At 40.9% G+C, this 25835-nt stretch overlaps 1 protein-coding gene across 6 annotated transcripts in view; it reads left to right on the forward strand.

The window, feature by feature from the left end:
* The window catches only part of MAPK10 (mitogen-activated protein kinase 10), a 565285-nt gene that overhangs the window by 509367 nt on the left and 30083 nt on the right, over positions 1-25835 (forward strand). For 5 of the 6 annotated variants that reach the window (XM_019525840.1, XM_019525842.1, XM_019525845.1 and 2 more), the window contains 2 exons: positions 1616-1798; positions 6319-6443. In XM_019525840.1, the coding sequence (XP_019381385.1) occupies positions 1616-1798; positions 6319-6443 (308 nt within the window). Of the gene's footprint in view, positions 1-650; positions 1593-1615; positions 1799-6318; positions 6444-25835 lie in introns of those variants that run through there. The other variant, XM_019525846.1, reaches the window with a different exon arrangement.

Here is a 25835-nt window from a genome sequence, read left to right on the forward strand (position 1 = left end):
TCGTGTCCCCCACCCTTCCAGCTCTGGCTGGCAAACCCCAGCCCTGAACTCACTCCCCTCCCTTTTTCCCCCTCCCATCCTGCAGACAGCACTGACAGTGGGGCTGGGCTGCATCAGCTCAGCCCTGATTGCCACAGGAACTAACAGAAAATAATGAAGGTGCTCCGTTTTGGAGCACCTTCATCTGAACCCTCATTAGATAGGGGTTAACATGTTACATAATCAGGCACTTTTTAAATGCTCTGTAGCTGTGCTTTTCTGTCAGGATACAGCTGTAGAGCACTTTCAGGGGGCCAGTTGCACAACAAATATCACTTCTGTCAGTGCCCTGAATGCTTGGAAAGCACTTACACAGATTGGGAATTGATGTCAATGAATAATTCACAACAGCGAAAATGAGGTTAACTTCATATTGCACCTCTTAACAAGTGACATATTAAACTATTTTTTTTCTAATATATTGTCATGAAGCACCCTTACCTACAAGCATGTGACTGTCTCTTAGCAATGTGTCCATCACTGTGTGTGTTCATATATTGTTTCATTTTTTTGAATTATTAATGTGATGAATGCAGTAACAGAGATGCTTGCTAGTTTCTAACCATCTTCTTGAATTAACATTTTTTTCTTTTTTTTCCCCCCTGACACAGTAAGACATGTTCTGAACATGACTGGAAGGGCCACAAATCATCCAGCATCTATGACATTGTTCCAAGAAAACTAAGAGTAGCCCAATGAAATCCCTAATGGTAAAGTGTTTCTTGGTTGAGAATGAAAGCATGTAGAAACTGGCTTTTATCCTCAATTGTTTCTTGTTACTTACACATTGTAGCAAAGTACTGTTTAAGCTTAACTTCATTATGTATGACATTAAAAAATGAAAGAGAAACATCTGTGTCTGTTTGGCACATCTTTTCCCTTAAGAAGGGAAGGCCAAATGCTGTTAGGCCAAATGCTGAACAATCTTTTGCTAAATAGGTATGATGGAAGCTTCAGTAAAAGGAGACATTGATACATTACTAGGGAGAGTAAAGATACAAATATGCAATAGTTTAGTTAATGATTCACTTCTTAGAACTTCTTGCAAATATGTCCACTCCTTCAAATAATGTTTTTTCTCCCTCAGACTGACCTTAAAAATATTAGATCTCTCATAAGGAAAAGAAAAGCTTAGGGTATTGCCTGTCCCACGCAGAACTCTTTTCCTACCATTGTGGTCCACTAAGCTTCCATTTGTATGGTGATGTTTTGATGGTTATGTCCAGTTTGAATAAAGTAAGTAACTGAACAAATATATTCTTCTTTGTTTGGTCCATTTAGTTCTATTGATTTCATGGATGTGAACTGGGGCAGTATTAGCCACTGAGCTGAGATTTAAAAACAAAAGGGAATTATCATCAATAACCACCATGGATTCTATATCTGCAGATGTCAGCTACGTACAATGTTTTTGTACATAAGCAAAGTTGATGCTATAAAGGTCTTACTAAATTTCAAGGCATAATGCTGAACCAAGGCACTGAGGGAATTAAGTACCTTAGGAGTTCCCAGAAACCAACCAAACAAGTAAGTTAGTAGACTGTGGATTCTTGTTTCCTTAACTACCTCTACTCAGATATTGACCAGTGGAATAAGGTAATTGAACAGCTGGGAACACCGTGTCCGGAATTCATGAAGAAGCTACAGCCCACAGTACGGAACTATGTTGAGAATCGACCTAAGTATGCTGGTCTTACTTTCCCCAAACTTTTCCCAGATTCTCTGTTCCCAGCGGACTCGGAACACAACAAACTTAAAGGTATGTTCAAGGAGGGAGCATGGAGTATAGGGAAGAACCCTTTTTTTTCTAATTGAGCTGAATCAGTTTTTAATACCTTTTAAAACATTTGTTTTCTATATTTTATAATAACTTTTGGTTGGTGCTTAGCTACTGAGAGTAAAAAGTGTTCCATTATAGAGGAAATGCCATTGATTTGAGGAAAAGTGATAGCAAAAGGAAAACAAATATGCCCTTTGGATGTACAAAGTTAGCCTCTCCTCATGATTTACTGACAACTGCTCTCTTTCATAGGAGGCAAGTTAAAAAAAAGTTTGAACAAAAGAAAAAAATAGGGCAAAATGTTAGCAATTAATATCTACATGAAAATTACCTTTGGGGGATGAGTTAGCCAATCAGATTCAGGGTCTAGGATGAGCTAGACACTTGTGTGGGTTTTATATAGCAAGAGGTCATTTCTAGGTGTGATGGTGAACATGGTGCTGGGGTATTAGGGGCTCTAGGGAGCATATTTTGTCACTGATTAATATGTCAAGTATGTCAGATTCATGTCCACTCGTATTGTACAGTGGATCCTTGGCTACCATTATAAGGGATTTTGGGAGGTTCTAGATCCTTATTATTATTTTTCTGATATAAGGGAGCCCAAGGAGTTTCCTTTGAAGATCTCAGAACCCTATTAATTGTGTTCTGTTTTTTTGTTTTAAATAAAGTAAATATCAGTGCATCCAAATACCTGACCACAAAAAATACTATATATTTTTCAGGTATCAGGCAAAATTGTTCTTGATGTAGCTGCAGTTTAATAGCTCTCATAAGTGGTCTTATTACAATGAAAAATGTAGCAGCTGGGTTTTCATATGTGAAACAGAAGGCTATCTTAATTGCAGTAAGAGTAGGTATTTTAATTTTACAATATATATAGTGGCATGTGCTTATATGACTTTAGTCATACATCAAAGCCATGATTAATTTGATCAGGATGTTGACCTTCAATAAAAAACAATGATTAATGTATGTTTTAATATAAACAAGATTTCCAATTACAGCTTTGGACTGTTTACAAACATTCAGCATGTATCAGTTTTATCTGCATGGGCTCCTCAGATTGCTTGCTGCAGTGATACGCAGTGTTTTTCAATTGCCTGAAATTTGCATGTCATTACATTACCTACAATGCTCTTCCAGTTAACAACTGTTTCAAAAGCAAGACTGTTGTCTCAGCTTTTAGGGAGTAAAGTGAAAGGTCTGTACAAATGCTTTTGGATGCACTGAGTTGTTTTTTTTCTCTGACAATGAAATTGAATAATGGCCTTTAACGGGATTTGGGACTGTAGCATAGGAAATGATAGTCTAACTGTGTATTAACTCATTATCTTCTGAATAAAGGAAACAGACACATTTAAAAATAGTGAACATCAGTTTTTAAGATCAAAATCTACCATTTCTTGTTTTGTTCCTCTCTTTTTAAAAAGCTCTGTTTTTAGTCATCTCTGTGTGATGTGACACGTATTGGATGCTTAGTGAGAGGATCCTGATTTTATAGTTACTATTTTATTTCTTTTCATTTTTATTCTCTGTCACAGATCTACTGTGAATGGTAGAAGAGTTAAGGTGCTTAGTTAAGGTGCTTCTGAACCTTTTGTTATAGTACAAGAATAGTAATATTGCTAGCAACTGATGAGGTTAACTTTCTTTTTTAAAAGATACCAATGAATTTGACAGAGAAAAAAGAGTTTGAATAACAAAAAGATAATTGTGTGGTTTGATTGACAACAGATTAGCTTGGAAAACCAGATGGCTGTGTGCTGTGGTCCCAGATTAGAGGTTTTGGCTTGTACCTGAAATTTACCATGATGGATGTTTGCCCAATCGGGCATCAACATAAACTTCCATCTGGTGATTATTCAACCCTCTGTCAGAATAAATAGAAAGTTAGTTTGCTTTCTTGGCTAAATCTCTGTATTTCATTGTTACTGGCACTGGCCATGTATTTGGAGTAGTAAATCATTTAACAATTGCTACACCTCTGTCCTTTAGATGCTACACTATAAATATCAAATCAGTGTGTGGAGTGGGGGAGGGAATTAGAGGGGAATTAGGCAGTTTGGTAGCTTTTTAAAAAAATAATCACATTTAGTTAAATTCTCCTACAAGCATTCTGGTGGCTTAAGCCTTATGGACTTTACAAATAAGAGTAAGTCTAGTGAGCCATCTCAAGGAGCTTAGTGGGCTATCTGTAAATTAGTATAGCTCCACAGAAATTAAGCATAGTAATATGGATAATCTATGTTCATGTTAACACCATATGAGGATATGGCCCATTGTTTTCAACACTGTGGGTAGGTTGACATGTGTGCTTTACTGCACAGTAGACTAATTTACTGCACAGTAAAGCATCACTATCTACATGTGCATGGCAATTGGACCAGTGCACACTAATTTACAGTGCTGTCAGATAGTCCCATTAGACATTGGTACTGTCTGTTGTCAGTGTAAATTACTGTGCTCAATTAGTTACTCTGGCTCAAATTGCACATGTAAACATGCCCTGTGTGTAGGAATAAGACGCACAGGACAGAAGCTTAGGGTATATCTACACTGTAGGACACACTGAAATGTAGAAATATTTGAACTAGTTTGGATGTGAGGAACTGTCTAGCTACAGCAGCACAGAACTCACATAACTCTGTCTCTCAAGTAAATTAGCCTATGTAAAGCTCCATGCTACTACAGTGGTTAGGATGATTTAGGTATCTGAACCAGCCAATTTAAGGCTTGCTGAAGCATCTTTTCACTGTGCTGCATATGTTCCTTTAGTCTACTGTAATCCAGCATCTAGTAGATACTGTGGTGATATAAGGCATAGCAATAAAAATGCCATTGTATCGTTTCACAGGAAGAATCCATTTCCTTTGAAGCTAAAATGTTTCTTCATTTGATATACTTGGGGGTATTTTTAGTATTAAGCATTACCCTGCAAAGAGAATATATGGTATCATAAGCCTGAGAACCTTAATTATTTGGGTAAGCAAAACTCGAATACACCCCTGTTATGTTGGTTTTCTAAAATCAGAAACCTGGTGGGAGAGATCTTGCAAAACTCAAACCGTGGCCCACAGACTGGAACTTTGGTTTTTGGAATGGCTGGTGTGCTGTGTACAACTTGCAGCTTCTCACTTTAAAGGTCCTATCTCATACGACACTTAGCAGGTGTTTTTTCTGAGATCATAGTAAGCATTGCCATGCTCTCACATCCGTGCTCTCACCTGTGGGGAGATGCAGCCCTCCATTCCTGCAGCCTACAACCTCTCCATTATATGACCAGCATTAACAAGCCTGGGAGTTCCTGCCCCTGTCATGCAGGGTCTCTGCTGCTGGGGTGGGTGAGGGAGGCACATGGGAGAGGGTGCCTGTCCTGCCACTGGATCCTGCTGGTGCCAGGAGGACTGCAAATGCTATATTATCTCAATGGAGTAGTCCAACAATAGCTGAATATGTGCTACTTAATATGATCTGAAGATGCTTGTCCCATGAAAAGTCATAACTTTTCTATGACATGAGAACACTTTGCACATGTTTTACTGCTTGAATATAGAAATTTGCATTTTAAGTGCAGTTAAGTTTCCCTAAGTATAACTTGTGAAATGGCCTTAAATTTGGCGGGTCTGCTTCCAGTAGGATTACAACAGTGCAAATTAGATCTCTAGTAGCTCATACCTGGTATGGGAGTTTGCTCTCATTAGCACAGTGATTATAGTAGGACAAAATGAGATGTGGCTGGCATACCTGTACGTTATTCTGATTCCTGGCAGCAGTGGTGGTCCTTTGTCCATTTATCAGCTTGAGGGACTGACCTAGAGATTTTTTTTGCCTTTCTCTACCAGTTTTACCCAGACCATATGACCTGCTCTTGGACCTACCCTGACCAAAAGCAGTTAAATGCACCATAAAGTGTTCTGTGACTAGATACAACCCAGCAAAAATATTGCATATGACAAAATCCTTTATTATATTTTGTATTTCAGTTGGAAGTACCTTGCTAGTCAAATCTCCAGAAGTACCTTGCTGGTCAAACTTCCAGAAGTTCTGTATAGATATCATATGGATACTGTATAGATGCAGTATGTAGAAAATATGGATGTTTTTGGATCTTTATCCAAACTATTTTAAATTTTCACTTTTATGCAACAAAGCTGGAAATCTCACGAGACTAGGCTTTTGGACTACTCCCTGTCCCCCCTCCCCCCGCCCCAGTCTTGGGGTGCTAGAAATATCTCCAAATCACCTTGTGCTGGCTCTCTGTACAGATAAATTCAATCCTGTGTGAATATTTTGGGATTTCTGTTGTATTGAGGTATAGTGAATGTATACACAAATAAAGACTAATGGTAAGGAATAAAATATTGGCCATTTTCAAGACGTTTGAAGGGGTTGGTTGATCCTTTTTCATTAAAAAAAAAAAAAAAAAAAAAAACGCTTTTCCCTGCATGGACCAATTCTTGTACTGACATTGTATTCTTCTGGTTTCATTGCTCTAGCCAGCCAAGCCAGGGACCTTTTGTCAAAGATGCTAGTGATTGACCCAGCCAAGCGGATATCAGTGGATGAAGCCTTACAGCATCCATACATTAATGTCTGGTATGACCCAGCAGAAGTGGAAGCAGTAAGTGAAAAATGGATATTCCTTAATTTCATCTTAACACTGAAAAATGCAGAATCATGAATCAAAATCAGAAGATTTTCATTATTTTATTGCAATTGAATAATACTTGTTCCGTAAAAGGAGGAAGCAAGTCTACTTAGGCTTACGTTCTACTGTATCACAAATCCAGGTATCACAAATCCAGGTATCACTAGGATGGAGGGGAGAACTAAATAGCAGTGTTGTTCCCTCCCCTCTTCCCAAGATAATCACCCAGGAAAACATTTAACTATGCCCTTAAGCCCCATTAAAATCAAAGGGACTTAAATGGCCCATTGTGGATGCTGAAATGTTTTCCTGAATTTGGGATCAGAACTCAATGTTGCTTAGTCTGTGTATGGATTGAGGTGGAGTTTTTACTGTCACACTATCTAATGTTAAGGATTTCTCCCATTTGCCTTTTTGAGGCAAAATGCCTGATGACTTCAGCAGGAGCTGACTTTTTCTTCTTTGTGTATGAACTGTTCTCTGTTGATGCCTGAAAATGAAAGGAAGCAGAGATATTCAAGAAGTCAACTCCTGCTTCCACTCCCCCTTGCTCTCTGTGGATGAGAAAATGATCAGAGTACAACCTGAAAACAACACTGATCTTGTTTCTTTCCTTCAGGGAATACTTCTTTCCTCTCTCCCTCCCCCCTCCCCCCTTCTTCCTCCTTCCCTCCCTTCCTCCCAGTTTTCCAGAACATGTTCTTTTTGACAGTTTTGGAGAGACGAAAGACAAGCACGGCCTGAAGAGTGAGGAATTTTTTTATTCCCCTGCTGGTGTCCCTGATTTCACTGCCATTTAAAAGAGTCCTATACCCAGCTCTCCTGCTTCAGTACCGTATTGAAAAAATACATTTTCCCAAAGTAACTTGTTTGGACATTTTGATTACATGCAAAGTCAAGATATGAGTTTAATTACCATTTCGGAAACATTATTTCCAGTGGAAATAGTATTGCAAATTTACAGACACATGGTGCCTCTGAATATTTTTCTTAAGTATCTCCTGACACTGATAATTAGCTACTGTCACTAGTTAGCTTCATGCAAAAAAAATGTTTCAGCATGCAGAAGATCAGATCCTACAATAAGCTGAGCTCCTTAACTCCCAGTTCTGTGTCTAAATAAGTCAAGGCAACAATGCACCACATAAAATCAAATGTATAGGCAATATTGCAAAGGCATTTCAACCAAAGGAAATATTTAATATTCTTCCATACTTGTTTAAAAATATATCAATTTCAGATATTCGTTGCAGGAATTACGGTCATCTTTGTTAAATTCCCCACCTGTTTCTGAAAATAATTAAGAATGACTTCCTTGCTTTATAGAAGTCTTATGAGGTTTGCTTGTACTCTGAGGCACTCAGTCCTCATATTTCTATTTCCTTGTCCATTGGATCCATTTGTTCAGCCTTAGCCTTCCTATCTGTGTATCCCTATACAATTCTAGGTCACTTGTGCCAGTCTATTTACTTGTGGAAGAGACTGAAGTCTTTTTCAAAAACACTGTGGTCACTATATCTCTTTCAGTTTCCTAACTTCTTTCATTTTAAGTCTGTTTATTGAACTAACCCTTTTCCATCTTACTCTTTTTTTCATTTTATGTGCTCCCCTTTCACCTGTTACAATTTTAGCCTATTTTCTGAAAACTTTCCCTTTGATACTAATAGAAATGACAATGATAGCAAGCTCATTGATGTAGACAAAGTGCCAATGACTACCACGCTGTCTTCTCCCAGTGCCATCATGAATTAATCTTTATGACATAGTAGGAGTTGGAAGAGCATTGTTTATGCTGTTTGTCCATAGTCTTACCATCATAGGTGGGATTTTTTTTCTGTTAGGAAAAAGGTTTATGAAGGAAAAAATGCAATTGACAGTTTTTGCTTTTATTGCAATTGTTCATTTTCATTCCTTTGAGTCACTGCATCCAATTTGTAAATATTATCCCTTTTATTTTATCTTGCAACATAAAGTACTTTTAGAAATTACTGATGAACAATGCTATATAGAATATTGGATGTTAATTCAAAGAAAACTTTTATATACTCTTTGGCTGTGCTTTTTCAATCAGAAATGCTACTAAGGCCTTTCTAATTCTTTTGGAAGCTCATTTAGAAAAAGGTTTAGAGATGTATTTTAGACAAAGGTGCTAGACCCTGACTCCATGCGGCGCCCAACAACTAGGGAGATGACAATCTGATTGCTCAGGATCCAGTTGCTCAGGAAGCAAACACCAGCACACATTGCTAGCCAACAGCTTTATTCAGAATGGAGACAGCTTTGGGCCAGCTCCAACAATAATGTTTGGAGAGCTGCCATGAACATTAGTTTTTTTCTATAAGTGCCTTGACTCCACTTCTTCGGTCACTGGGCAGACTTCAACCAAAACTTGGAAGCTTCTGGAGGCCTCTTTACCAATCCCCATTCAGCTTTTTGCATATGTTTATTTGGGATTCTGTTACCAGTTATGTGTTGTCTTTCACATTCCAGTCTGTTTTTTCAGTCCCATATCATACTATCTTCCACATTCCTAAGACTTCACCTCATTCACAGCACACAAACCTACACATAAAAACTCACTTGAAAATGGTTGACACAGTTAAGGTGGTTACTTAGCATTAGGAAATGGCTGGCTTAGCATAAGCATTCATAAGCAAAATCTGCTGTAACACCTAACGATACGTAATGAGATATATATCTTACAACACTACAATATTGTTAAGAAAATGCTTGCCTAAGCATCTTGCAATGTTACTTTTAATATATCATTCTGCCTTGTGATTAACAGCTCTTCTGGGCCACAGGTTACAGCCTTTATTCAGCTGCAAATCCAGGGCTCCCCAAGATCCATATACAGTCACCCTAACAAAGAGTCCAGAAAGCTTGGATATTTCTGTATCAGGAAATCAGGTTGTAAACTTTTCAAAGCAGTGCTCCATTGGGAGACTTTGTTTTCTAGGTTTGTTTGGCCTAGGAATTTCACAAGAGTAGATTTGTTTTTGCATTATGACTTCTGCTTCTTATCATGAATGCAACTTGCAAATGCAAAAATCTTGGAACACCATTAATGCTCACTAACCCAGAAATGTTTCTGTCTTCCTGGATATTTAGTCTAGGGGGGCAGGGATGTTTATTTTATGTGGGGGCAGGTGAATCACTGTATGCATTTATTCTATGCACTTATACCAGGGATAGCTGTAACCTGGAACGCTGAATCTGAGCCTGCCCTCTACTATGGAGAAAATTTAGACCACAATTTGGGTCCAAGCATTACAACTTGGAATTTTTTAAATGGGCTAAAGCAAAAGTGGCATATAATCATAATGCTGTGGGGGACATGGTGGCTGCATGATGCAGGTGCCAAATAAAAGCAGTGAAAGCCATTTTGGAAGGATTGGGATTCTGGGTGAGGAGAGGGTAGTGAAGTTCAGTTGCAGCATGAAGTAGCTGCTCTCCATGGTCTACTGTGTTCAGAACCTGGTGGGTTGCAGATTGAAGATCCATGTGCAGGTTGCTTTTAGGCCAACATTAATATTCCTCACAACACTTAAGGTGTCTAACTACAGGTATGAGTTTGAAACTTGTTCTGGACTTGTACTGAAGATTGCTCCGGTCAACCCACCTGTAAATGGGTCCCCTGTGTGCTCTGGGGAGTCAAAGGCAGCCACATCATCCCCTTGCAATATTGGCAACATCAGTCTTTTGTTTGCTTTTAACTGCAGAAACTGGCATGCCTTAACTATGCTAACCTGATGGATGTTCTAGGTTCACACAGGCCTGTGACCTTTTTTTGGACACTTCTAAGCACCTTGGAAAGAAATGATTGTCTGCAGTTACAAAAGTGGCAACCTGTGACTCAAGGGGTCAGGACAGAAACAAAAGCCATCTTAGGGTATTCTCCAGATAAGTAATTAATGTTTGTGAGGAGTTTGGTTACTTTGGCAATGAAGAGCTGTTGAAAAGAGTGACTTATGATCTGTAGGCTTGTGTTCTGCTCTGCTTTTCCACTAGTTGCTGGATTCTACAGGGATTGAAGTCTGCACCCACACCATATGCTTCATGGTACCTCTCATGCAGCATCAAGTCTGTAATGTTCTGAATAACATGGAGTTATGAAGTAGCCTTATCTTATTATATGATCCATCCTGTGCAGTGCCAGTGAAGTGTTCATAGTTCAGGGGTACTTAGACATGCACAAACATGTATGTGCTGCTTCTCAGTATCTCCTTTATAATCTGCTACTCCGATAACCATGCTTTATATGGCATGGAAGAAAATTTTATTTGAGCTAGAGACTGAGTTAGAAGAATGGATTCTAAAGATTCTGTCCTTAAAATTCCTGAAATTAATTTTCAAAACAGTCAACTCAACCAATACCTGTCTGGCTTAGCAAAAAAACACACTGTTCTCTTTATCTAGAAAATTAAAATGCAAAACATTTGTGCTCTGCGGGAGTTTGGGGACTGTCCCTAAACATAGGCTATGTATTATGACACACAGATCTGATTGAGGAAAAATGGTAGTGCAGCCATTTTCACAGTATTTGTTGGGTTTCCTTAAGCCCCAGCTCCTGCAGTCACGTGGTTTCACAAAAATCTCCTCTTCCATTAAAAATTAAGGTCCTAGTCCTGACAGTTGTTTGAATAGAAACTCCAAGGGACCAAGAGACTGAACACAAGTTAAAAACAATATCATTTTCACAATAGCTTGTGGGTAGTCTCATTACTTTTTGGCAATATTATAGTAGTCTTAGTTCTTAGAAAAATGGGTTGACGTTTCCTTATTATGTTATTTTTACTCACTTAAGCTCTTTTAAAAATGTTACTTTGACCCCCTCTACGCGTTACAGGTTTTGCACAATTAACTGGACACTAGCTAAATGTGCAAATTGACTATCATGCAATAAAATGCACCAACCAACTATAAAGTTAGACCTTAAAAATGTGTACTATTTTTATTGCTGGTCACTATCAAGTTTTAATTTACATATGTAGCAGTCCCCTGCTCTGATGCTCTGACCCCATGGGCTTCCCCACACCTCTGGCATGGGGGAACTGCTGTAGCAGCAATCCTCCAGCTTTGGGGGTTTTCCCGCATCCCTGGCATGGGGGCATTGCCCCTACAGTGATCCTCCAGCCCTGGGAGTACATGGGGCACCCCTGCAACTGGGAGCCCTTTGCAGCTTGCTGGGCTTAGAGCCTGATCCTTGGCTCCCCCTCCACCAGCAATAAGGTGCAATAGGATCTAATGCAAGTGTGGCATGGCAAGTAGTATGATTGTGTGAACTGCATGTTAGATTGCATTGCACCTTTACTGGCCCATGTAGAGGGGGTCTTCTAGTCAATATTTAGTATTTATTTCAATATTATTAGTATATATGGTATAGAATTTCATTGTCCTTACATTTAGGAGTTTAACATGTAATTAATACAATGGATTTAATATATTGTCAAGTGATTTGATTATAAAATGATTTCTTGTCACTTATTGACCTAGGCACCTCAATTAATAATGAAAGAACATGAACATATGGATGTATTATTATTATTAGAACACCATATGTCTATTATCTTGTAGTTCATTAAGTTTGTATAAAAGTAACACCTATTGTATTTTCAATGAACTCTCATTTATTGCTCTGCCCTTCTATAACCCTCAGTAAAAGTGTCAATATTCTATGTTGTAAAGTTGTTGCAGGCTTGATGGTCCAGGGAATATGAGAGAAGCAAGATTTATTTGGTAATATCTTTTATTGGACCAACTTTACAGTTGGGAGAGATGTTAGACAAGTTTTGGAAGGTGAAATAATCTCTCCTAACTAAAAAAGTGTCTTTTACAGACTGTGTGCTGATTCTCTGCTACTAATTCCCAAGTCTTCCTTGATCTGTGCAGACAGCTCCTTTCTTGCTCCCATTGCAGCCCTCTGCTTACCATCACTACTGAATTAGCCTTTAGAAATGTTCACTGGCTACACATTTTGGCAACACATTTTGGCAGAGGCTGCATCAGAGGGGGCAAGAGAACAGCTGTCTGCACAGAGCAGGAATGGCTGGGGGGCATCAGGGGACCTGTGGCCTGCAGTAGTGGCCAAGTCTCAAGATGTGGTTTGCTGTTAGTTAAAGGTTGCCACCCCCTGGTATACTTCATGAATTACATTACCATACTGTTCTGATGGTACTGCCAGTCCTTGCAACTTTATTAAAATCCAGTCAGTGCTGGGACTGGATATGCCAGATCAGCTGAACCAGGCCATATTGCATTGCTCCTAGGGATCCAATTTTATTGATTAGATACTTTAGGAGCTAGATCCTGTTCCCTTTGTAAAGACAGATAAAACTCCTGCATTCCAGTGGGGTCTAGGAGTTGTACATGAAGTGATTTCTTAAAGGAAAATAAATTACTTTCCTGAACAAAGGAAATTCCCTACTTACACTGAAGGGAAGTGACTAGCTTGTCTACTTTACCTGATACTAGTTAAAGAAAAGGTGACCTCAAATCCCAAACTAATATAATGAGAATAGGAAGAGATTCTCTAAATAATTAAAGGCTTTCAGTCACCTAAGAAACCTCTGGCCTTGTTTCCCATTATGCATTCAATGTCAAATTTTGTTTCTTCTCTGTGTTTGGGAGCCATTGTATTCATGGTTTTTAGAAGAAGCGGAGAAAAGAAAAAAACATAAAAAACACAAACTTTTTTTAAAGTAAGGGCCAGATTCTTAGCTGCTTTGAGGTGAGCTAGTTTTATTGATACTTATGAATCTGAAGGTGCAGGCACATGACAAAATTACTACAGGGTAATTTACTCAATAGGAAGGAGTGGACAAATGACCAGTTCCTCAGAGTTCACTGCACTAAGTGAAGGAAGAGCCAGATGGCTTTCAGTAATCAATTACCCTGGGGATGAAATCAACCAGTAAGAACAGACATGCCACCAGTACACAGGTGCAGGTTACAATAGTGTATATTTATTCCTCACTGTGACAGGGTATTTCAGTCACCCTGTCATGGGGACAATAGGGAAAAAACAAAGAAAACAAACTCACTCAGAGATGAGAAAAACTGGTGAGCCCAGCTGGGAGTAAACACTGTGCCCTGAGCAATTACAGGAACCAGCTGGGGCTGCTGCAAGAAACCCAGGCGCTGAGGCTTGAGCCCGGGAGAAGGAGAATGGCACAGTCAAAAGGAGAAAAAAAACCACACTGAGGAAGAAGGGAAGAAACAGTTGAGTCAGGCTGGCAGTGAATGGAAAGCTGCCCAGCTGAGGAGGAGGGACATTTAAGGGATGCCAAGAGGGTGTTCAGGGGGTGATGAGAAGAGAGAACAAAGGTAGAAGTGAATTTGGGAACAGAGCACCAACCCTGGAACTTAAAGGAAAACCCCAGCCCCTCAACTTACCTGGAGGGATCTAGCAAGGAGTCCACTTGGCAAGGGCGAGGCAGCGTGGGAATGGGGAAAACTGTTCAGTTGGTGTGTCCTGTCCCGGGGGGTGAAGGTCACCACTCCAGGAACCTTGAAGAACTTAAGACATGGATGAGATTACTCCCCAAGGGGGATTGAGTCTGTCCAGACCCTGAAGGTAAGGGTGGGACTAGAAGCAAGAGTAGCTGACTTGGGACCCATGCAAGGAAGAATGGGGTAAGCAGCTGAAGGAAGAGGAAGATTCTTGTCAGGCGTCCTTAAGACTGAGATGGGTGTATCAACAGCAGAGGCAAGTACCATTGCACTCAGAACATCTAGAGTGGTTAGGGCAGGGGATGGGGATGATGGAGTCATGCAAAGACTGGCCCATGCCATGAGTACCTGGCTAACCTTGTTTCCCAAGAAGGTTTCAACATCCATCTTCCATAACATCAAAAGGTGTGGCAGGTGATTTTTCAGAAAGATGAAACACTACCATCTACAGCTTTCCCTCAATTTGTGGTCGATAGGTTCCCAGGGAACAGCGCATAAATTGAATTCACATAAAGTGAACCCAGTTTATAATGAAACACATAAGGATGCATTCCCAGGGCAGTGAGGAAGGGAGGGAGTGAGGCTGGGGCTAGGGAAGGGGTGGGGAGAGGGGTGCAGTGCAGCCCAGTGGCTGCAAGCAGGTGGCGTCTGCGATTCCTGGGGCTACAGCAGGAGTAGCACCAAGCTCTTCATGGCGCTCAGGGTGGGCAGCAGCCCCACTTCAGAGCCGGGCCCCACTCACCCACCTCTGAAAAGCCTGGTGCTGCCCCCAGCCTAAGTCTGCAGCAGCCCTGGCCCGAGCCTGCTCTCGTCCGGCTGCAGGCAGCTACCCACCCCTGCTGCAGCTGGTCTGGGACTGGCCAGTGCAAGCGGCTTGCAGCTGCTGGGCTCCTCCATGCCCCAAACTCCCAGGGGCTCTGCTTCCCCCAGGACACCATGCCCTGAACCCCCCGGCACAGTGCAGCCCAGCGGCTGCAAGCAGGCAGCATCCACTGCTCACAGGGCTGCAGCAGAGGCCAGGCAACCGCCTGCAACCGGACAAGAGCAGGCTAGGGCCGGTGGCTGCTGCAGACTTGGGCCAGCAGCAGCACCAGGCTCTTCCCTGCACTTTGGGTGGGCCGTGGCAATGGGAGGGGGGCTGTTACTACTCCAAAATTCACCGTAACCCCCCCACAACCTGCCCTTCTAGTGCCTCTGCCAAGTGCTAGGAAGAGCCTGTTGCTACCACCGACCCAAGCCTGCAGTGGCTGCTGGCCCCAGCCTGCTTTTGTCCAGCTGCAGATGGCTGCCTTCCCCTGCTGCAGCATTAAATGCTTTGAGGCTGGGAACTTCGAAGTCTGTTTTAAGAGTTTCTTTCCTTATGAATCTGGATTTGTATATGGAAGGGTTTCCTTGTCTGTAAATTCGAATCAGCTGAGCTTACAATGGGATAAAACGGAAAAATATCCAATGCAAAATGGGGATATTGTTATCTTAGGATTTATGGTTGGAATAAGATAATGGTTGCATCCAGAAAGATTGTATGTAGCACTTCGAGTCTGGCAACCATTTAGGCTCTGATTCAGCAGCTGCAGAATGAACCAGAGAGAGTCTTGTTGGCCTTAATAGGCAAAGGGTCAGGCTTCTTCCCTTAACTTGTTCATCTTCTTACATTTGTTACTGTAAGGAAGGAATCTTTGCAAAAGAGATCATCTGAGTGGAGGCTCTTTTCAATTTTGAGCATATGTCACTACAGTACCTTGAAGGCCAATAGGGATCCTGTGGTGAAGGAGCTATACGTTGGCTAGTGACTGATGAAAAAAAAAATGTCCAGTGGGCCCATTTTTTAATTATAATTTGTGTCTTCATTGGAATTGGATTTTTTCCCAAATGGTTCTTTTCTGTTATTCTTCTAGTTCTTTGTGCCCCTATAGCTAGTTAAATCTTGTGAACATCAGTGTCTTCAGCTGTTATCTTCATCTGTCCTAGCCACAAAGATCTCCCCTCTAAGAGGTATTATGTCTTGTTCTTGCAATGTCACATGCTGCAGAGTTGTGTCTCAACCACTTTGTCAGTGAATTATTTGTGAACTGATTTGATAGTATTCCTGTATCATGCAGAGATCCTTTGGTTCACAGAAGATCTGAAAGGTAGAAAGATTTGCAATGGTGTACAAGTTAGCATAAATAGGGGGGAAATATACTGAATAAAGATTCAGCCCATTTTGTTGAAGTCTTCTGTGCATAATTACAGAAAGAGCCTGGCTACTCCCAAGGCTCCTTAATTTTCAGATCTTGTTTCCAGAGGGAAAGTTAAACCAGAGGCTATTGTTATTAAATCCTAAATTTCTATCTGTTCATGCTGACTCATCTTTAGTGGCTAATTGTAAGTCATTTAGTAATTACTTTCTGAAGAGAACTTATCTCAGTTGGATTTTGCTTGCCTCTTGCTTCAGCTCTTAAAGCGTGACCACCCTCTGAAATGTATCTATACTGATATGATGGGAAACAGTTATGATGTTTGTATGTGCTTTCTCAAAATGTTGAAGGCAGAAGGCCTTCTGCTCATTGGGTTAGTTTTTTTGGTATGAACAATGAAGAAAAGCATAGACTCTAACCAGTTGTCACTCCAGGTAGTGGACAGCCAGGTCTAGGGCTACTTGGGAATTGAAGGGCTGACCAGGAGGAGTGGGCAGAATGCAGGGACAGACTGGGTCAGGAAGCCAGGAGGTCAGTCCAAGAGCAGGGTCTAGGAACAAGCTAAGTCAGGAAGCCAGGAGATCAAGTAGAGCACAGAGCACAAACTAGAAGGAAGATCAAAACAGTCTGAAAATATTTCCTGCTCCTGCTCAGGAGCTTACATGGGGGAAGTGTAGAGTCAGTGGACCCCAGCCAGCCACTCCAGTGACAAGGAGTGGGTGGAGGCCTAAGCCCTAAGAGAGGCCTTGGGTAAGCCTTGTGTAGTCTGGATGCTCAGCTGTAAGATGCTAGGCTGGAATGAGTAGCTGTACTGGCTAGGCCAAAGCCACAGTCTGACACCCGTCCCTCTTAAATTTCTTTGGCTTTCAGCAATTTTGGAATTCCATTAAGACAGTAGTTCTTGCTACACTGAAACAAAGTTTCACTTTTCATTGACTGTCATCCAATTTCTCATTTACTCCTCTTGACTAAAAAGCTGGTATACAGGATGCAAGGTTCTGCGTTATTGTTTAGCGGATGACACTCTAACCATACTAAAAAGCTGGTGTCGAAGGCTTTTGGTTCATTTGTTTGGCAAAATTTAGCAAAATTTGTTTTGCTAACATAGTAGGATTTTCTCCCCTGTTTAAAGTCTACAATGACTTATTTTCTCTTGGTTGAAGCTATATCAGTAGCTGTAGCAATCTTTGCCAGCCTGCCGAAGTCTTCTTATAGAACATCTTATCTACCTTGTTGGAGCATTGTCTTACAGTGTTAGCTTGGTGCCTTAATTTTTTACAAAGGTGTTTGTTTGTTCATTTCTACTTTATCATATATTGTAGTCTCCCTCAAAGCACCTTATGGTGTTAATTGTTTTGCTCAATGTATAGTATGCCTCTTATACCATAACTGTAAAAAAATTACAGGATAATTTAGCAGAGTGGGATGGGGTAATATTAAGGTCTTCCTATCACTTTCACCAGAGGGTATAGGTGTAACATCACTTTTGTGTTGGTTTCAGAAGTTCAAACTATGAATGACTACATATTTTGTAACACCTCATTTGAATATGTGCCATGAAATGAATAGGAAGTTACTAAATTCAGAGAAGTATGGTCTAACTAGTATAGTTTTATGGGACACCTCCAGAGAAAACAGATTTTTCCAAAGGGTGCTGTTCCAAATTTGTTTATCAGTTTTGTTTTGTTTTTTAAACAGTCTGAACTGAACTACCTCTGCACAAGTAGGTACGCAGGAATGCCAGCAGACTAAAGTGCATCTTCTAGATGAGATCTAAAATCCGAACCCTGACTACCTTGGACAATTAAAGGCACCAGGCAGCTTTTGCAAATAGCAGCTTGATAATTCTAGTTTATGTACCTAAATTTCCCCTTTTGATTTGAATTGGACAGGCAGCGTTCACTTTTTGCTAAGGTGTAGTGTTAGTTACACTACATGTTACTGCATGCTGTGAAACAATTCTTTTGTATTCCCCACAGGTACATTTCTGTGGTGATCCTTTAAGAATAACAGGGGAACCAAAACAAAACTGTTGCTTCAAGCCTGAACTTTAGGGGGAGGCTATAATGCCAATTGCAGGTGCATCTAAACTTTTCCTGAGTCCTATTTTGAAGATGAACTGACACAAAATCCTAAGTAGAAATGCTGTAGAAAAGACATGTCTTGAAAGCTGTTATAAATCTGAACTCTTCCTTTCTACTGTTGATGGCACAGTTTGTAAAACTTGTAAAAGTGTTTTATATGAAAGATAAATATAATTCAGTCATTCACCATGTCATTGAATGGATTTTTATTCTCCCCATTTGCAGTTAAACTAAGCATGGTAAAGCCTTGATGTTTGTGACTACGTCTTAACTGTGGTGAGAGTCTGTTTTTATCAATGAAGGCCAAAAAGCAAATGCAGCATAATACTGTCTAGCAATTTAGGCCTATTTTTCTTTGTGAATTATTCATGAGCAGACTTTGAAGTTGTATTCATTGTTAGAATTATTTGACAAATGGTTTATGCAAACATAAATCAGCCTAAGGATTCCTCATAAACTGTTTGAGATTTAATTCTTTGTTCTCACTGTGTGATTAGTTACATGGTATTGTTTCTGTTCCTTGAATGGAAGACTTCCAAATCTAGGAAGAGCTTATATGGATAAGTAGACATGATGCTTCTCCTTTCTGTGAACAGGCCTGTGATAAAAATTCACTCATGTAAATGCTTGTGGGAAGCCAATTAAAGAGCTTGGGAACATGTAGAAGGACAATGGCCATTTTACTCAAACAGATATAATCTGCAGCAATTATCCAGCTCTTCTGTAGCATGTTTATTCCTGAGGTATCATCTCATTCAAAATGTCCAGAGAGTTGACTATTCTAACTCTGTTTGGATACTCATATAAGCCATTCATAGATATTTGCTCCTTCAAAATGCTGCTGGGATGCCTCTTATCCCTTCAAAATTGACAGAAGGACTTACATTTTTCAAACTCTTTCATGTCTTTATGTTTAGGTTTAGCATTTTTTTTAAATGTATTTTTTTTTAAAGAACTTAAGCAATGTGGACATTCAAAAAGCAATGATTCTTGGGTTGTCTTTAGTCTAAGATAAGTATATAGCATCTTTTGTTGAAGTACTTCTACGGCAGGGTGCACATTGTGTATCACAAGAATTGACTGGATTGTTCATTGTAAAAGTGATTGAATGGTTTTGACCTCTTTTTCTTTTTTTGTGAATTATCTATGATATATAATGTTTGTTATACATTTGCGTACTACTTGCAGTTATTTGGTGACTGCATTTTACAAACATACTCGTATTTGGGCCTATGAATTATTAGCAAAACGTTTCTCTATTTAGTCTTTTTTTGATCAAATGTGGGTGGTGTGATTGGTCACCCACCATGTAGCTAAGGTTCTTCATCCTGAGTAAGAGGATAAAGAATCTCTAATCTTTCTGCACTGAAATTTTAAAAAAAGTCTGACCTTCTGTGCCGGAGGAAAAGTCTGGCATGTTTATTCACAAAGGGCTAGATTCCGATACCTTCAGTCACATTGAATAATACCTTGTCTAATATGAAGAATGAGATATCAAAATCTGATTCTTATACAGAGGGGTCAGGAACACTTTATGGAAACTTAACATGTATTAGGACACTTTAAATCTTTTCCTGTCATCTTTTACACAAACAAACCAAACATAATGTTCTATTTAGCTGGCTCTCAGATATTAAATAATAGCTTAGTCCTTTTCTGGCTGAGGGAGAGCAAAAGCTGTAGGCCAGATTTATTAGCTGTCTAGCATAATTTACATCCAGTTGTTTCACATCACAGTCACACCAACTAATAGTTGTGTTTGCTGCTATGCTTCCTCCTAGACTGGCAGTGCTACTGGCTGAACATCCATTTCTTTCTACTAGCTGGCAGCTCAGATAGATTTATATCCTTTTTAGTAGATTAGTCAATGGGAGGGGAGAAAAGGAGCTGAATCCTGTCACAAAATGAGGCGGGGGGGGGAAGGATGGCCAGTTATGAAGGGCCACTCCACAGAACCTCTGAGGTCACATTCCCAGTTTATAAAGGTGAGCTCTGGCTTGCATTTCTGTACCTTGATGATGTGCAGCAGGCTTACTATGAGTGGGTGGGCAGAGCACAATCCCTGGCACTGCCTAAAGGGAGGCACCAGAATAGAAGCAAGGAGGCACCTCGCCCTTCCTCCATCCCCCAACTTGTCCTGTATCAGCACTGCACACAAGACAGGCCAGAAGGGAAGAGCAGTAGCCACAGAGTTGTCACTGGCCTGAGGTTAGCTCCCAAGAGAAGCCACTGCTGTAGAGGGAGGTGTCAGAGAGGGTTAGCCCTCTTGTCTCTTTTCTTTGCCACCGAATTTGAGCTTTTAAACCACTACTCCACATACAATTCACTGGTGGCTTCCATGTTAATTATCACAACAGCTGCTTCTCCTGGGGGTAAACTCTACCAGTTATACCTCTGAGCTGCAGACCTTTATGGTAAAACTTTGCAGAGAGCCATGACTTCTGTCATTGTTCTGTGCCTGAATGGTGGAGACCCATCTGCTTTTAGCTCTGGCAATATGTGGGTCATGTGTTCTGGGATCTGTGGAGAGCAATAGGAAACTAAGTAATAGTGATAAAGACACCTGCTTATTGACTCATTACTGGTGAGGATAAAGAATACTGTCAAGAGACTTGCTAATTACCAGGTCTTGCCATCCCTACTTACAGGCTGGGATACTACTTGGAAAAAGAATGGAAGAATCTGGTCCCCAGCCTAGCAGTTGCCTAGCAGCTGGGGCTACCTCAGATTCATGCCCTCTCTGACCTCCCTTCCCTTCCTCTCCATGTTTGCCAGGGTGACAAACTACTCATTAAAAATGATGAGCCCCTAATAATAATTTAAAATCTGCTATTGAACATATCTGGCTTGAAATAAGAATACATTGCAGTATTCCTACATCTGTAAAAAAACCTTTAGGCATTCATGTCATAGCCAAGAGCTCTCATCAGGAGCTCATCTCTGTTCTGTCAATCTGCTGCTTGGTCTTCAGTCCCAGGCCTATGGACAAGTGAAGAACTGTGACAGCACTGTTTTCAGATCTCTTCTCAACAGTCTTCACTCTCTTGCTTTCACCACTAGGGCTGTGCAAGGCTTTGGACCATGCTTCAGACCCGGGGCCACTTTGGACGTTTTGGCATCTGAAGTGGCATGCCAGAATCAAAGCATGGCTTCAGTTAAGCTGTCTGAAGCGGTTTGGAGAGTCCGAAGCGCATCGGAAATGCTGTGGATGCTTTGGACAGCTTAACTGAAAGTTAGAAGAGGGAGGAGGAGTGGGGGAGAGAGGGAGAGTGGGAGGGGGGGATGGGGAGTGGGGGGGAAGACTGACATGTGTAGGTGGCCAGTGAGAAGCAAGCATTGTAATTTGTTCCCTCTCAGGATCAGGCCTGAGAGACTGGAGGCAGAGTGGGTTTTTTTTTCATGAGGAATGTGCCCCCACAGGTAGTTGGGTTTTGTTGTCTTTGATAGATTCTGATGTGTAGTTTGTGGGGGTACTGGAGATAGTTGGCAGGTTTTGTGTTTTGAGCTGTAAGAAGTTGGCTTCAGTTCTGGTGATGAGGTTAGATGCTTGTTTGAATGTACAAACCACTTTTCAGAGCTGGGCCTATTCATCAGCCTCCTAGGTAGTAGGTACAGAAACTCATGGACTCAATATACACAGTGGAATTCTGGCACACTGATACCTGCCAGACATCTGACATCCCAGGCACCTCTGCACTTTTACCTGCACTGCTACATACCCCTTTCCCCCTACCCCAGCCTATCCCTCACCCCCTGATGCCTCCATTTCCATTTTCATGGACTGGCTTTCTTGCCTGCATTGTGGGCCAGGCCAGCCTCTGGCTTCTGTATTATTGCTTCCATCCAGGACCAACTGCAGATACTTCCTCAGCCTGACAAAGGGGTTTTCAACCCTAAAGCTTAGAAAGATACATTTTTTTAAGTACTCCTTTTTTTCATAATACACGTATAGACATAAAAACACAAGACAAGCCATCGCACACCATGAGTAACATCATATGTTCAACACAACACAACATCTTTACTTCTTGCTGTCAATTCGTTTATAAAAAGAAAGGCTCTGTGACCGTTCCGTTTGGGTACCTTTGCTGCTGCTGCTACTGATGTTGAGCCATCTAAGTTATTTTACCTGTTGTCATGTAAAGTGGTGGACTGGATGTGAGACTGTAAGGAGGGAGGAGGCCTCACTGGGGCACACTGCTGTGTTGTGCAGAGGCCCCAGCGCCAGGAAGGATGCAGCTTAACACACACACAATGCACCTTAACACATCACGAGTTTTGCCTGTCAGCAGCTTGAGGTGCAGGGCCCCAGAAGACAGACTCCCCCAGCGAGACACACACACAGGTGGCAAGCTTCATGGCCTGGCAGGGCCCAACACCCAGACCTGCATTAGATTCCATCATGCTGTGCCCCAAGACAGATGCAGTAGCCTAAGCACCCACCTAAATCGCGAGTTTTGCCTGTCAGCAGCTTGAGGTGCAGTTTGCCCCCCAAACCCCTGCACATATCTTCTTGAAACTTAGTATGCTTTGTGGCCTGAGCAGGGGCCACCACCCCTGCAGTTTTCAGCCTGCTGCGCCTTAACACACGCAGGGTCATCTGTGTCACTAGTTTTGCTTGTCAGCAGCTTGAGGTGCAGTTCCCCCCAAACCCCTGCACCTATCTTCTTGAAACTTGGCAGGCTTTGTGGCCTCAGCAGGAGCTACCACCCCTGCAAGGTTCACTTAAATTGGAGATAAAACAACAAAGTTATAGATATTTTGTTGATCCCCCATTATATCCTATGGCCAGATCTCCGAGACCTCTCCGAAGCTTCGGAGCCGCTTCGGCCAGATCGACGTGGCAAACCAATCCAGAGCTCTGGATATGATCGCTGACGTCTGAAGCAGCTAGATCTGAAACCGAATCAAATACCTGCCTACTCGCATAGGCCTATTCACCACCCCCAATATAAAACTCTACTAAAAATTATTTTTGAAAGCATTTTAAGAATTTGTTGCTTTTTTTTTAAATGTCCCCACTGTGATTTACAGTCTTGGACTGCAGTGGTTGCACTGATTTCTGTTTTTATTACTCATGATATGATAAGAACGCTTTTTTTTTGAGGGAGAACTCTGGAAGCCCTTCTGATCAGGTGAACAAAAGGCTTTTCAGTTGTTTTGCATTTTCTTAAAGCGTGGGTATGCTACTTGATATAATTCACTGTGATAGAAATAATTCAGTGTGACATGCCACAATGGCATGGCTCTCCTAGAGAAATCTGAAGGAAACCTTATAAGTCCCTGAAGCTTATCCATGGTGTTACAGTGACTGAATTCAGCGGTGAAGACAGGAATAGAATCCAGATTTACATATGTATGCTGTTAGTGCCAGAGAGACTATATTGTAGTCCTTCCAAGAAGAGGACTATTGGCCAAGTTTTTCAAAACTGGAAAACTGATTCTGGGCTCCAAATCCATCAAATATATTTTTAGCCATTTTTTGTTGTTATAAGCATTACTAGGTATCATCCCAATTCATGCATGGGCAGAAAGCACTTTTACTTCTTGGTTCCAAAGTACACTCCTGTTACTTCTTAGTGTTCTCCATAAAGAGTCACTGTCTATTCCTATTGACACTAAAGGGATGTGACTAATAAGGGGCAGGAGGGATGGTCAGGAGTTAGGGCACTTGCTACACAAAATTCGCTGCTTCGTTTCAGATGTCATATGTGATTCTGGAGAAGTCACTCACAAGGGGGTAGAGCCAAAAAAAAAAAGACTTGGATCCTCATTTACAGTTTAGGTGGAATGTAGGTGTCTAAATCTGAGTGAGCAGTCCACAGAAGCCCTGCCTAATCATCACTTAGGTGCCTGAGAACTGTTTAGTGTTCACATGAAAACTTTACAAGGTGACTATGTGCACATGATCCAAACTGTCATCATCTTGGCTAAGCAGAGTGCTAAGGCTTCTAAACCCTTGACTAAGACTGTACTTCCTATGTTATAGAGGCTATGAGGATAATTATATTGGGTACTCGGGTACTTTGGTAAAAGGAGTTACATAACTCCTGTTCATATCTAGTTAGATTAAAATCTACAACATATCATCTATCAGAAGCTAAAAATGTAAAGCATACTCTTCTAAGCAAGATTCTTCAGGCCCAAGGGATGGGAGGGGAGTATCTGGCATTACTTTGGGAATGTCAGAGTGAAATATCCTAGCTCCACAGAGTCACATTGTCTTTGGGAAGGTAGGAAGGAGCACAGAAGACAGCTTCATGTTTGGACTTCAGGCAGAAGTTTTTATCTCATAGGCAGGATCATTACTTCCAGACAGTCATAGTGCTATAAATCTGAGGAACACTGTGTGAGGAACAGAGAAAATAAATCTGGCCAGTCAAAATGGAAAATACTGAAACCCTTACAATCACTTTTCATAAAGCTATTAAAAGTTTATGGGCTTTCACAGATTATATGGGGGCAATAAAATAATGATGTCTTGTTCTAATGACAGAATTTGTAATGAGAATGGGAAGCATTAGAAAGGCCATGGCATTTTTCTACTGGCAGCTTGAATAAGGTAAGCCTCTTTTAGTTTTCCCTGAATGCCAGGTCATGATCCCTATACCATAAAAAATTGTTAAAGTTCTTCTGTGAGAAGCATCACAGCATCAACCAATACAGAGTTCCCAGTTCCTCTGAAACTCATTTGAGGCATCACTAAGATCCTCCATACCTTTCCTTACCCAAGCACTGTAAACCATTCATAGGTACTAACAAATTTCTGAGTGAGTAAGTAGCATTATCCCATTTCATAAATAGAGAAACCAGAGCTCAAAGAGGTAAAGTGATTTTTCCAAGATTACGCAGGAAATGTATTGAAAAGCCAGAATTAGTCCCAAAATTACTTAACTCTGAGCTGAGCTCTGTTTATGACATGAGGCCATCTTTCCTGTGTGTTCAGTGAAATAAAGTTCTGTTTCATTTCTAAACATACATCTATGTCACTATTTTTATTGTACAGCAATTACTTTGTCTTCATAATAGCAACATTTGGACTATAACTATCATGAATAAATAGGACACACTTATTGTACTCTTTCTCAAACTGCTATGTTCTTCCACAAGGTGAAAGGATTATTCTTGCCTCTATTTCAGCCACAGCTAGTCTCATCAGTTTTATTGTGCCTTATCTGTATACCTCCCTGGTGATATTACTTCTTCCCTTGTCCTTTTCTCTTCAACAGATCCTTCATTTGGGACTTCGTTTCCATATGCACAGATACCTTCTTTTTTTGCCATTTCTATAGGTCCTTCGGCCTCTACTAATATTCTGGTAGAACCCCAAATCTTATATTTCATTTTTCACTTCTCCCCTTGTGTTATTAGGTGCTGTATGTGTGCTCATGTGTGTGTGCACGAGTGTGAGTGCTTTAACCCAGGATATTTAAATTATTCATGAGCTTTATATTTCAACATAAACAGATTCATTTGCCATCTCAGTGACTTGGCAGTATAACTTTGACTTTCCAAGTATGTTGATTGGTGTTCCATAATGTAGCTTTTGGTCCGGTCTATCTGATTTTTTTTAATGGGATTTTATGTACCCCTGGTGTTAGAAATTTTTAGAACTTGGGAAAGTAAACGGAAGTTACCTGCATCTGAGTCAG

This window comes from Gavialis gangeticus, unplaced genomic scaffold (genome assembly GCF_001723915.1).
Source record: "Gavialis gangeticus isolate Ggan-Ray unplaced genomic scaffold, GavGan_comp1, whole genome shotgun sequence".
In the NCBI taxonomy this organism is placed as follows: domain Eukaryota; kingdom Metazoa; phylum Chordata; order Crocodylia; family Gavialidae; genus Gavialis; species Gavialis gangeticus.